Source organism: Rattus norvegicus, chromosome 1 (assembly GCF_036323735.1).
Source record: "Rattus norvegicus strain BN/NHsdMcwi chromosome 1, GRCr8, whole genome shotgun sequence".
In the NCBI taxonomy this organism is placed as follows: domain Eukaryota; kingdom Metazoa; phylum Chordata; class Mammalia; order Rodentia; family Muridae; genus Rattus; species Rattus norvegicus.
The window spans coordinates 77505311-77518586 of NC_086019.1; the positions used below are offsets into that span (position 1 = coordinate 77505311).

The window sequence follows — 13276 nt, forward strand, 5'->3', positions numbered from 1 at the left end:
TGAGGTCTTAGGACCAAACCTCAATATCATATGGTAAATAAAAAAAGGAAATAGGGCCTACAGACTGTGGTTTCTGTTTCCTTCTATGCAGCAGAACTCCATGTAGGCTTTCAAACTGTTGGCTTAGTGGCGCTGCATGCTGAAGAGCTTCTGGGAGGCCTTCAGACTGTGGAGTGAGTTGTCCACTTGCCTTGTGTGGATCTCCTGGGATGCCTCAGGCTGTAGTTTCTTCAGGGGAGCAGACAACCAGGCAGTCTGCCCCCAGCAGAAGATAACAGACAGAAGGGGAAATGAGGTAAAAAGGGGAGAGATGCAAAAAAGACTCTCTATGCTTAGTTTTCTTTCAGAAACTTCCCTTTTCCTAGTTATTTTTAATACTAATGTTTAAGGAAAATAAGCCCATCAAGGAAAGAACAGAGGATTGAAACATTTCTTGCTGACTGATTGCTACACCTGTAGATCAGTGCATCTCTCAGCCCTCATCAGAGAGGATTCAGGAAGGCTAATAACACAGGAAATCTCAACTAGTCACTGTGCAGTGATAGGAATTGGGTGTGCTCACACAGGACGAAAATGGATATATCATACCTCTCCTATGATGGCTTAAGGGTCTTCATAGAATTTGGGGTGAGCAGAGTTTTTGAGCCAAAGGTAGTTGATAATATCAATGAAACAATATTTTCTTGACAAAAAACAGGACAGGAACAGAGATATTGAGCTATGGGAATTAACACAGAATTCAGACAACCAGTGCAAGAATAAGCCCAACTATTACTGTTAATCTTTGTCAAAATGGTAGAAGATAGAGTTTTCTGGGAAGACTAACCTGAATCGGGAAAATTTTACAGAGGACCTGAGTTCATTTCTGAACACAAAAATAATACCTTGACTGTCTACAATTTTACTCCAGGGGACCATACAGTCTTTTCCAGCTCCAAGTACCAAGACATTTGCATGCATGCATTGGAAAACTCTGACAAAAACAGTCTTTTCAATTTTGCAGGAATGTTTGCTTTATTAGAGAACATATAATCCAACAATAAGGAATGCATACTTTCAATTGTTTTTTAAATGACCTCACATTATAATCACAATGGCATGAAACTAATGCATATAGACTTGGGAAATTTCCCCAAATTCAGGGGTTACGGGTGTCCATTAACATGCTTCTTCATAGATGTAAATGTCTAAACTAGTCAAGGGGGTGAGAAGTACTGCTTGGACTCTCAATGTAGTTCTTGGTAAACCAGTCTTCCAGTTGGTGAAAGTCCTCAAGCATCCCTTGCCAGAGCTCTTCCTCACATGGATGTAAATCCTGCCAATCCTGTGGGCTTTGGGTGGCAACTGCGATGGCAACTGGAGCTCTAGCTGCTGCTATGTCAGCCTGGGCTTCCACTGGTGCTGATTCACCAGAGTCTCCAGCAGTAACAGGGGCATTACCATCAAGCACATCTTCTTGCAGACAACACATGGCACCATCATAGGTCCAATAGCCATCCAGAGAAGACTCCTGGCTGCAGTTCAGTTTGGGAGTGGAATCTACATCCAACATGGCTGTGGTCATGGGCTCTCCCTGGTCATAACCAACAACAGCTATGGAACCAGGAAAATTGGATGACCCAGAAACAGCTTTAGAGCCTCCATTTGTCTCTGGAAGTGCTTCTGGAACATTCTTCTGTTTGCATTTAGCCCGGTTGTTCTTGAACCAGACCTGAAAGACAAAGAAAAGATCAGAGGAATGCCCATTTTCCCCTAACTGGACCACAAGGTAAAACAATTGAATGTAAGGTTTTTCTATAGCAATACTTCATGAGGCAGCAACAGAGAAGCCTAAGATTCAAGATCCCTAGGAGAGTGTAGCATGATAGAATGTGTATGACCAAAAGACTGGAGAGATTGTGTTTGTGTCTCTTACGTTTTAGTACGAGTTCTGATGTCTTAAATCTCTAGGACCCTGGAGGAGAATCATTTTCATCCCTATTGGTATCCAGTTGATGGAGAATGTGAGGCACAGCATTGGATGCATGAATGAATATCCACCACCCAAACTGTCCACACTGCCCCATGCATTTAAGAAGCACAAAATTCAGGTACCTGATCGGAAAGTGGATATTTTTGCTATGGGACTGAGGGTAAAGAGAGAGACAAACCTTGATCTCCTTCTCTGTCACACCAACCAAGGATGCCAGTTCCATACATAGTTTCTGGTCTGGGTACTGGCACTCAGCAAAACATTCTTGCAGCACGGACTTTTGTTTTGTGGAGTACTGAGTGCGTTTTTCCATTCGGGGCTTCCTTGGAGCCACAGGGCCAGTTTGTTTTTTGCCATATTTATCTGACTCTACCAAAGGTCCTATGGGAACATGGAAACCAGATCTCGATGAGGGTCTTGAAGGACTCTGATGACTTGGATGCCCTGAGGGTCTTCTCAGAGTTGGTAAACCTGGGTTCATTACAGGACCTGGTTGCATCTGGATACTTGATTCAATTGATGACCCTTGGGACTCTTGCCAATGTACCTTCTGTTCACGCACTGAAGGACTTGATTGCATTGGAGTTCTTGAGGTCACTAGGGGACTCTGACCCATTTGAAAAGCTAAGTTCCATGCAGGCTCTTGAGGCAATTGGGAACTGATGTCTCTGGGTGTATATGAAGACATTTGGAATTTTGGATAAAAGGAGGGACCTTCGGACATATCTGTGTTCTGAACTGTTGGAGTATGTTCCTGTACTAGAGAACATGGAAAAAGGAAATATATCAGAAAAGCTCCAGAGAGCACCCATCTACCCATCATGCCTACCCAGCATTTACTTTGCTCTTCTTATAGAGCAGAACTCACTCAGACATTCTGACCAACTAACTGCCTGGTTCCCAAGCTTATTAGCATTCTCAATACTTCAATAAACTTGCAACTAGCTCCTGCATTAATATCAGATTGTCAGCCCAGGGAGGAGGGCAATTGGATGTCCTGCCCAATGATTTTAAAGTCACAAATCCTCATCATTTCTGCTGGTGCTCTCTCCGAACAAGGAGTGAAGGGGCCATGGAATTTGCAGCATCTCAATGATCACACCTCACCCTCATCTCATACACAAGAACATTAATGATCTAATTACCACATATATCATAAGACTCTCACTCCTCACACAGATCCACCTCATATAGAATCTCTACTCCAAGACATTGCTTTAATTGCCACCCACGACCCTCCCATATGCTCCACCTTTCATCCACTCACATCCAGCAGACATTCCCACCCTATGACCACACTTAGTCTGCAGCCACATCTTATGGAAACTTGACCAGGTAGAAGACATCTTTCTTGAGACAAGTTTTGTCTGTATGACCTTGGCTGTCCTATAACTCCATCTGAAGACAAGGCTGAACTTGAACTCAGAGATCCACCTGCCTGTTACCAAACCCAATCCAGTGCCTGAATTAAAGGTATGAAACACCACAATGGTGACATTCTTTTGGGTCTCCTGTCCTTTGGGTTCCATACACAGAAATCTTTCCTTCCCTCTTCTGTGACCATCTCTAGAAATGGGTCTCTTCTCATGCTGCTGCCCAAGGGACCTGTTCATTCCTGCTCAGTTCAGTCACGTGGTAATTCCCTCTTCTTTCAATGTTTCTCTCTTCATTCCTTCTTTCCTTTCCTTGTAAATGCACATGACTTCCTGGATCTCATTCTACAGACAATCCAGGCCTTATTATCACAAACACCCAAAGCCAATGGCTCCTGAGAACTGGAATTGTGGTTCTCTTCTTGTTGAATGAATGTCTACTCAGGCATAAACCTCTCTAGGTGTCCCACTTTTGAGCCAAAATATCACAACCTTGGCCTATCTTGGCCAGCCCAGACCACACTTTGGTCCCAGGGCACTGGAGAGCTCATTGTGAGTTTATCCTAGTCCTGCATGCACGTTTAACAGGAAATAAATCAGAGAAATCAAACGATACACATCTCCTAGAGTCAAGACTCTCTATTGAATTAGGCTTCATATACAACACAGTGCTCAGGATAGTGCCTAGAATGTAGAACAGAGCACCTGGGGGTCTCCTTAATGCTTATTCACAGACTGCTCCAATCCCTGCACCTAAGAGATTCCCAGCATTCACATGGAAAGAGCTCCTAATTTACTTAATATCTTCTGCCTCTCTACAAGGCATATGTTAGACTTTACTCATCAAACACCCATACATGACGCAGAATATTATCAAAGCTCTTCCTCCACTAATTCCCGGAATTCCCCACCAGGATGCCCCCTTCACCCAGCAACCTTAAGCATTTCATGCAGCCCACCAACTGGACAGGAATCCTGTGGGCTCTTGCTGCTTGCCCAAAGCTCTGTTTGACTTCTATTATGTAAATTCTACCATATATAACTTGCACTTATATATCTCTTTGGTTCCTCATACCTTACAGACATTCAAGCCCGTTACCTTCACCCACCTTTGATGACACACTGGCTTCATAATAACCGCCTAGAGCTCTATTCTTATGGGTTTAATTCTGCTTGTTTTATTGTCTCTTGTTTCGGTTTTGATTCACAGCCTCCCTATTAGACCAGGCTGATCTAGGCTTACTGAACAACAAAGGGCTCAGGCCTCGGCCTTGGTAACTATACAAAAGCACAGTAGATGGGCCTGCAACATTGGGTCTTACTAGCTCTCTTGATCTGTGTTCCAGGAGCACTGCACACTTCTTTCCAAGTGTTAACACCTGTGGAGAAACAAGTGCGCTGCCCCTGCCTTTCCTCAGGACTACCTGCCCAACTCTGGCGATTTGGGGGACCTCAACCTCCAAACACATACACCACCTGCTAATGCCCCCCAAGCTCTTCATCTTCTAGCTCCCTCTCTCTTCCATGAGGGTAACCACCCGCAAAATATACATCATTTACAAAATGTATTCAGGACACTCACTCACCTGAAAAACAGCAGCTCGCTTTACCTTGTTTCGATTCTTCACTGTGTTTTACCTGTTCTTCCAGAACCAGGCCTTAAATATCTTCTCCAGGCACGATAGTCAAAGCTCCACCCACTCTTTGGCTCCTCCCACTCCCCGGGTCTTCAAATTCATTGGATAAACACACCATTTGCTGTCAACGCTATTTCAGCCCCACCCTAGAGAGTCCTTGTCTTTGATTGAATCACAATTCTTTTGTTTTATTTTTGAGTTAGGGTCTGTCGTTGCACAAAGCCCTTTTCTTCACAAGCTTCTAAGTGATCTAGTTCTACCCACAAAAACAATTCCTGGGTTTTTAGGAAAATCTTCCTGCAATACATTTCATGATCCTGGATGGGTGTCTACCTAAATTCGAAGGACTCAGGAGACAGAGAATGGTGCATCTCTGTCAGTTCCAAGCTGTCTTTCTCTACATACCACTTTACAGGATAGAACTACACAGAAAATATCCTCACAATTAAAATATGCATCTAAATATATGAATATATATGCTATCAAGTCTCCTCCCCAAGCTCTTATCAACATCTATACCCATCATATTTCAAATTTATTCTCTTTAATAAAAAATTTTAAAAGGTAAATTAAACTCCACGTGAATATAATTCACCACACCAAATAATGGAGTCTACACAAACCAAAAATGTCCCTCTGACCACATGTCCTACCTGAGTGTTAGACTGTTAGTCCCAGACTAGAACAACATCTAAGTAACCCCAATAAAACTCAGAGTTCAGCTAGGTACATTGTATCACCAAGACTTCTAACTTGAAGGGCAGTTGGATTTTGTCAAAGGCTTTTTTAGCAACTAATGAGAGGATCCTGTGATATTTTTCTCTCATTTGTTCATATGGTGAATTACAGGGATGGATTTTCTTGTATTGAAGCAACCTTTCAACCCTGGCTTGAAAACCACTTGATCATGGTTGATGATTTCTTTGATGTCTTCTGTGATTTGGTGTCTGAGTATTTTGTTGACTACTTCTGCATCCATGTTCATAAGAGAAATGGATGTGAAACTCTCTTTGTTGAATCTGTGTGTGGTTTGCGAATCAAGGTGACAGAGTCCTCACAGAATGAATTTGGCACTGTTTATTCTCCTTCTTTTGTATGCAATACTCTTGGAAGTATTGGTATCAGCTGTTCTTTGAAAGCCTGGTAGAAATCTGTGCTAAAACCATCTCGCCCTGAGATTTTGTTTCATTTGGGTGACTTTCAAGGTCTGCTTCTTTTACTCAAGGGTATACAGGAGTGTTTAGATATATAAGATGTTCTCAACTTATCATTACTAAGTGGTATCTGTTTAGAAAATAATCCATTTTTTTAGAATTTCCCATGTTGTGGAGCATAGGCTTTTGAAGCAAGATCTAATGATTCTCAGAATTTCTTCAGTGTCCATTATATTCCCTCATGATTTTCCTGATCTGTGTATGGTCTAACATGCCAAAGCATTTGCTTATCATGTCTGTTTTGTGAAAGAACCTGCTTTTCTTGATTCTATTATTCTCTTTGTTTCTAATTGATTGACTAGAAACAGTCCTGAGTTTGATTATATCCTGCCAATTACTCCTTTTTGGTGTCTTTCTTTTCTTAGTAGTGCTTTCACATATACTTTTAAATTGTTAGTATAAGAACTCTTTAATTTTTTAAGGAAGGCATTTAATGCTATGAACTTTTCTCCTAGCACTGCTTTACTGTTTCCCATAAGTTTGCGGACGTTGTGAGCTCATTTTATTTGAATTTTAAAAGGCTTCAATTTCTTTACTTCTTGCCTTACCTAACAACCATTGATTAGACAGTTTTTCAGTTTACGTGAGTATGTAGGTTTTCTTTTGCTTCTGTTGTTCAAGCCAAGCTTTAATCCAAGGAAATCTGATAAGATACAAAGGGTTATTTCTTGAACCTGTTCCGACTTGCTTTGTGACCAAGTATGTGGTCAATTTTAGAGAGTTCCATGAAGTGCTTATAAGATACATTCTTATCTGTTTGCAATGTGCTATAGAAGTGTTAGGACTATTTGATTCATAACCTCTATTCATCTCATGACTTTTGTTTAGTTTCTGTCTGGATAATCTATCTGTTGATGAGATTGGGGTGTTGAAGTCTTCTACTATCAATACTTAGGGTTTGATATATTATTTGATCTATAGTAATTTTTCACATAGAAATGTGGGTACACCTGTTAAAGGAATCAGAGAAAGGTATGGAAGAGCTTGAAGGGGCTCGAGACCCCATATGGACAACAATGCCAACCAACCAGAGCTTCCAGGGACTAAGCCACTACCCAAAAACTATACATGGACTGACCCTGGGCTCCAACCTCATAGGTAGCAATAAATAGCCTAGTAAGAGCACCAGTAAAAGGGGAAGCCCTCGGTCCTGCCAAGACTGAACCCCCAGTGAACGTGATTGTTGGGGGGAGGGTGGTAATGGGCGGAGGATGCGGAGGGAAAGTCCATATAGAAGGGGAGGGGGAGGGAGTAGGGGGATGTTGGCCCGGAAACTGGGAAGGGGAAAATAATCAAACTGTAAATAAGAAATACTCAAGTTAATAAAGATTTTTAAAAAAAGAAAGAAATGTGGGTACACATGCTTTAGAAGATAGATGTCTAGAATTTAAATGTTATTTTGTTGGATTGTTTCTTGAGGTATATGAGGTACCTTTCTACATCTCTTTTGATTACTTATGATCAAAACTCTCTTTTATTAGATATTAGTATGATAGCTGCACCTTTTTTGGTTCCTTTGCTTGGAAAAACTGTTTTAATTCCTTTAATTTGAGATAAAGTCTAGCTTTGTTGCTCTTTTATTAGATATTAGTATGATAGCTGCACCTTTTTTGGTTCCTTTGCTTGGAAAAACTGTTTTAATTCCTTTAATTTGAGATAAAGTCTAGCTTTGTTGCTGAGGATCTAAAGAAGATGCCTATTGATATGGAATGTCTACTTTGAGGACTTAGCTGAAATTGAATCTTCACCCAGGATCATCTCAACAGCTCCAATTTCATTCCCTCATATCCAGCAAATGCTCTCTCTGTTCCGCACCACTAGTATGGCCAGGTTGAAGACACCAATCGTTTAGTTGGTGGTGGTGTAATTTGGTTTCTTTTTTCTTTGTTTTTTGCTTGTTTGGTTTTTGAACAAAGATTTCATAGTATAACCTTCCTGGCTGTCCTTTAACTCAACTGATAGACAAGGCTGACAGGGAACTCAAAAAAGATCTACCCGCCTCTAATTACCCAGAGCTGGAGAAAAGGTGTGGGCCACCACACCAGACTTTGAGCACATCATTCTTAACTCAGCAGATATATTCAAATCATGGTTTGTTTATGTTCTGAGAAATTATCACAGCCTTAGCCCCATCACTTGGGCTCTCTTGTACTTTGGGACTCCACAACAGTGGAAATTTGGCCTTCCCTAATCAGTAACCGTATCAAGAAATAAGGGTCTTCTCATTTTGTTCTGCAAGGGTTTCCTGCCCGCTGGTAGCACCTCCTAATTGTTTCCTTCCTTCTAAGCAGTTTATGTAACCACCAACTCACCAGGAATCCAGCAGGCTGCTGCAGCTTGCCCAATCCTCTGTCTGATTGACCTCTACACCCAGGACCTGCACTTACATCTCTCTACAAACTTGAAACTCTGGTTTCCTCCCAATCTTTCTATCCACCCACTCCACAAAAACTCAGATCCATTATGCTCACCCACACTTTGGTGCCACTCAGGATTCAACCTTACCTCATATAGGCATAGTCTTGTAGATTTAATTATTCCTGTTTATTGTCTTTTGCTTGTGTTTTGAGACAAGGTTTTTCTATTATTCTAGTCTCTTCTAGAGATGACCTTGAGTCTGCCTCCTGAGTCCTAATTACAGGTGTGGATCCACACAATGTTCAAGATTTAATCATTGCTCCAGAACAATTACAGGGTGATGATGGGTTTGTGTGGAGTTTGAATTTTAAGGAAAAATTGGCCTTTGTCTCATGAAGCTTCTTCTTAGAAGACATTGGGGCTGCATCTGTAAGTCACTTTCTCAGGAAATAGATTTCTATTCAGTCTACTTCCATGGGTGCTACCATTATTCCTCATACAAGGTACCTCCCTTGCCTTAGAAGACAACATGCTGCTCAGTCTACAACCACTTTGTTTGCCCCCTTATTCAAGCACCTTCTCCGTCCTGGACCATCCACACTGTCTAAAGGACACTTCAATCTCTTTATACACATTGTGGTATCTACACAGATACTCCAAGACTCCTGCATAGATGGCTCAGGGTTTTGATGTGCTGCTGCCTGGGTCTCTGCTCCCAGGTTGTCCCTAGGCTAAATAGTATTAATTAGAAAATAGTTATGTCTTTTTTTGAAAAAAATGAACTGTTTATAATTAATACCTAGGAATCTCAGCTTGCATCTCAGATGTTTAGTCACTATCAATGCAGGAAAAGGGAATCTCCAGCTGGTCCTTTACTTATTTTCAAGAACTGTTTTAGGAATGAACCTTAGGTTACTAGATCAAACCCTGGGAAGCTTTCTTCACATTTAGAGAGGATTAAAATTAATCACAAAAGCAGCTGTAAATTCTACAAATAAGGACCAGGTGAGATTTTTGTCAGAGTATTGTTCTACATTCTTGTGAGATCCTGGGGACAAATCTCAGTATCATCTGGTATATACAAAAAGGAAATAGATTGAAATTGTTATTCCATGTCTTATGATTTTAGACTTACCTTATCAGGGTCCACATATGAATGTTAGAAAAGAACATGGAGCTGGTTTCTGCCTGCACCCAGAACTGAACCGGTCTCACAGCTCTCTGTACCCAACTTCGATGGGGAAGAGAGCTGGACTCTCAGAAATGAGGACAGTTCTGAGAGCTCAGCGTAGACAACTACTTCTCACATTCCTGACCCCAGAGAAACCTGCCTAGTGCCCTCTCTGCCCTCTGCAAAAAGGAACTTAGGAGCAGTCAGGGGCAGGACCCTTCAGGTTGCTGCCTATGCCCAGAACAGAAAGGAGCTATAACACACATGAGAACAAAGGAAAGACCAACTCTTCTGTTCCAAGCAAACCACATCGAGGCATCAGCACACACAAACCTTGGAGCAGATCTCTGTACCCAGATCCAGCTGAAAGAAAACAGGTCTACAGGAGTGCTGACACACAGGCTTACAGGAGGGTCAAGCCACTGTCAGAGACAGCAAAACAAGCTAACACCAGAGACAACATTATGGCGAGAGGAAAACACAGGAAACTAAACAACAGAAAGCAAGACTGCTTGGCATCTTCAGAGCCCAGTTCTACCACCAATGCAAATAGTGGATATCCATACACACCTTAAAAGCAAGATTAGGAATTAATTAAAATCACATCACATAATGATGATAGAGAACTTATTCTCAAAAATTGTTTAGGGATGAACCTTAGGTTACTAGATTAAACCCTGGGAAACTTTCTTCACATCTACAGGGGATTAAAACTTATCACAAAAGAAGTTGTAAATTCTACAAATAAGGACCAGGTGAGGCTTTTTGTCAGAGCATTGTTCTAATTTTGTTTGACATCCTGGGAACAACCCTCAGTATTGTGTGGTAAATAAAAATAGGAAATAGATTGAAAAATGTTATGCCATGTCTCAATTTGTGTATTATTTTGGTCTTTATCTTATCAGGGTTCACATGTGTATGCTAGAAAATAACATGTAGCAGGTTTCTGCCTGGGCCCAGAACTGAACTGGTCCCACAGCTCTCTGTACCCAAATTCCATGGGGGAGAGAGCTGGGCCCTCAGAAATGCAGACAATCCTTAGAGCTGAGAGGTGACCACTACTTCTGCTCCTATTCCTAGCCTAAGAATAACCTGCCTAGTCCCCTCTGAATATAGGAACATAGAAACAGTCAGCAGCAGGAATCTTCTGGTTTCTGTTTCTGCCCAGAACTAGTAGCCAGTCATCAGGAGCAATAACACACCTGAAAACAAAGGAAAGACCAACTCTTCTGCTCCATATGATCCACCTGGAGACTTCAGGATAAAAAAATCAAGGAGCATCTCTCTGTTCCCAGACCCAGCTTGAAATATAACAGGTCTATAGAGTGCTGACACACAGGTTTACAAAAGGATCAAGCCACTGTCAGAGACAACAAAACAAACTAACACCAAAGACCACCTGATGGCAAGAGACAAGCACAGTAACCTAAGCAACAGAAAACAAGACTACTTGGCATCATTAGAGCCCAGTTTTGCCACCAAAGCAAATACTAGGTATCCAAACACACCTGAAAAGCAAGATTTGGATTTAATTAAAATCACATCACATAATGATACCAGGACTTTAAGAAGGACATAAGGGCATCTCTTCCTTTAGGTTAGGGATGATTTCTTCTATTATTTTGTCGAAAATATCTATTGGCCCTTTATATTGGGAATATTCACACTCATCTATACCTATTGTCCTTAGGTTTCTTCTCTTGTGTCCTACATTTCCTGAATGTTTTGGGTGTGGAGCTTTTTGCATTTTATATTATCTTTGACAGTTGTTTTGATGTTTTCTATGGTGTCTTCTGCTCCTGAGATTCTCTTTTATCTCTTGTATTCTGTGATACAAGACATAGATGTTTGCATCTATGACTCTTGATCTTTTTCCTAGGTTTTCTATCTCCAGGGTTGTCTCCCTTTGTGCTTTCTTTGAAAGACCCCAGCTTAGCAGCAGTAATGCCATTTTGCAAGGCTGTACTTAAGATGACTGGTTCAGGGAAAGGTTAGAACACTGAGTACACAGCGGCTGCCAAGCAGGATGTGTGTGAATGAAGGCCTGGCAACAGGACGACTGCGGTTGAGCGCCTGACAATGAGAAAAGCCCCGGGAGAGGTCCCACACCCTGGTGGGGGGCCGAGTCAGTCGTTATGTTCCAGGAAGGTAGCTAGGAAACTTGCCCCCGGGCTGAACCCTTGCCACATTAGAATCCACCAATTATATCCCTGTAACCATGTGTCTGCTTCTGTATGCTTGCTTCTGCTCCCCAGAATCCTATAAAAAGCCCATCCTTGGTTCCGTGGGGCGCGCCAGTCCCCCGAGTGACTGAAGCGCCCACAGGTGCCTGTGTATCCCGACAATAAACCAAATCCTCTTGCTGATTGCATCCTGTGGTCTCGGTCTGGTCATTGAGTTGGAGGGTCTCCATCCCGAGGGAAAGTTCTCCCTGAGAACTTTTCAATTTGGTGCATTGGCCGGGAAAGGAGATCCTCCACCCAGGGACCACCGACCACCCACTGGGAGGTAGGCCAACGTCTGTCTGATTCTGTCTCGTTCTGCCCTATTCTGTCTGTTCTGTGAGCGCTCAGCCAGATTGTTTGGAATTTGGGCGGGATGAAGAAGGAGCTGACGAGCTCGGACTTCTCGCCCCGCAGCCCTGGAAGACGTTCCAAGGGTGTTAGGGGCCCGACTTTTCGGGGCTCAATCTGGGACTCTGGTTAGAGGAGGAGGATCCGGACTTACGGCACCTCTGTCTGTATTTTTGGCTTTCAGAGGGCCCTGGACCTTTGCCACCTCCATCTGACTTTTTGCTTTCAGTTTGGTACCAAAGCCGTGCAGCACGCCTGTCTGTTGTTTGACTGTTGGTGTTGTTTTCTCTGTGTCCTAATCTTCCTTAGAACTAACATGGGACAGTCTCTAACAACGCCCCTAAGTCTCACTCTTGATCATTGGAAAGACGTCCACGACCGGGCACACAACCAGTCTGTCGAGGTTAAAAAAGGAAAATGGCAGACTCTCTGCACATCCGAGTGGCCCACTTTCGGAGTGGGATGGCCAGTGAATGGCACATTTAATAAGATCATTATTTTACAGGTTAAAGATCGGGTCGTCCACGGACATCCTGACCAGGTTCCTTATATTATCACTTGGGAGAGTCTCGCCTTAGAACCCCCCCCCCCCGGGCGGAACCCTTCGTGGACCCGAATTGGCCTCCCCTCAACCCCCAGCCTGTCCCCTCGGCCCCGCCCGGCCCGCCGGCCACGTCTTCCTCTCTCTACCCCACTCTAATTAAATCAGAGCCTTCTAAGAAACCTGTCCTCCCGGCAGACCCAAACTCCCCTCTCATAGATCTTCTCTCTGAAGATCCTCCTCCCCCATATCGTTTACCTACAGGCCCGGCTGAAACGGAGGAGGCAGAGCCGCCAGCCAGATCAGTTGCCGGGCCACAGTCTGATAAGGGTTTCTCCCCTGTCGCAGGGAGATTGCGCAATAAGCTCGAGGTGATGCCAGATTCAACCTCCCAGGCTTTCCCACTTAGACAGGGAACCGGTGGCCAGACCCAATAC

General features: G+C 42.9%; 1 protein-coding gene across 1 annotated transcript; it reads right to left on the reverse strand.

The window, feature by feature from the left end:
* Window positions 1-1006: 1006 nt before the first annotated feature.
* Obox6l (oocyte specific homeobox 6 like) lies at window positions 1007-12896 on the reverse strand. The gene is made up of 2 exons (XM_039100494.2): window positions 2151-12896; window positions 1007-1711 (listed from the first exon to the last, which is right to left on the reverse strand). The coding sequence occupies exons 1-2, from the start codon at window positions 2793-2795 to the stop codon at window positions 1193-1195; spliced, it is 1164 nt and encodes a 387-aa protein (XP_038956422.1). The 5' UTR covers window positions 2796-12896; the 3' UTR covers window positions 1007-1192.
* Between the last annotated feature and the right edge of the window lie 380 nt (window positions 12897-13276).

Excerpts from the sequence above, each read along its gene's own strand:
- Obox6l (XM_039100494.2), bottom strand. The coding sequence starts at position 2,795 with ATGATGGGTAGATGGGTGCTCTCTGGAGCTTTTCTGATATATTTCCTT. Across the intron at positions 1,712-2,150 it reads TGACAGAGAAGGAGATCAAG|GTCTGGTTCAAGAACAACCG; the intron begins GTTTGTCTCTCT and ends TTTGTCTTTCAG.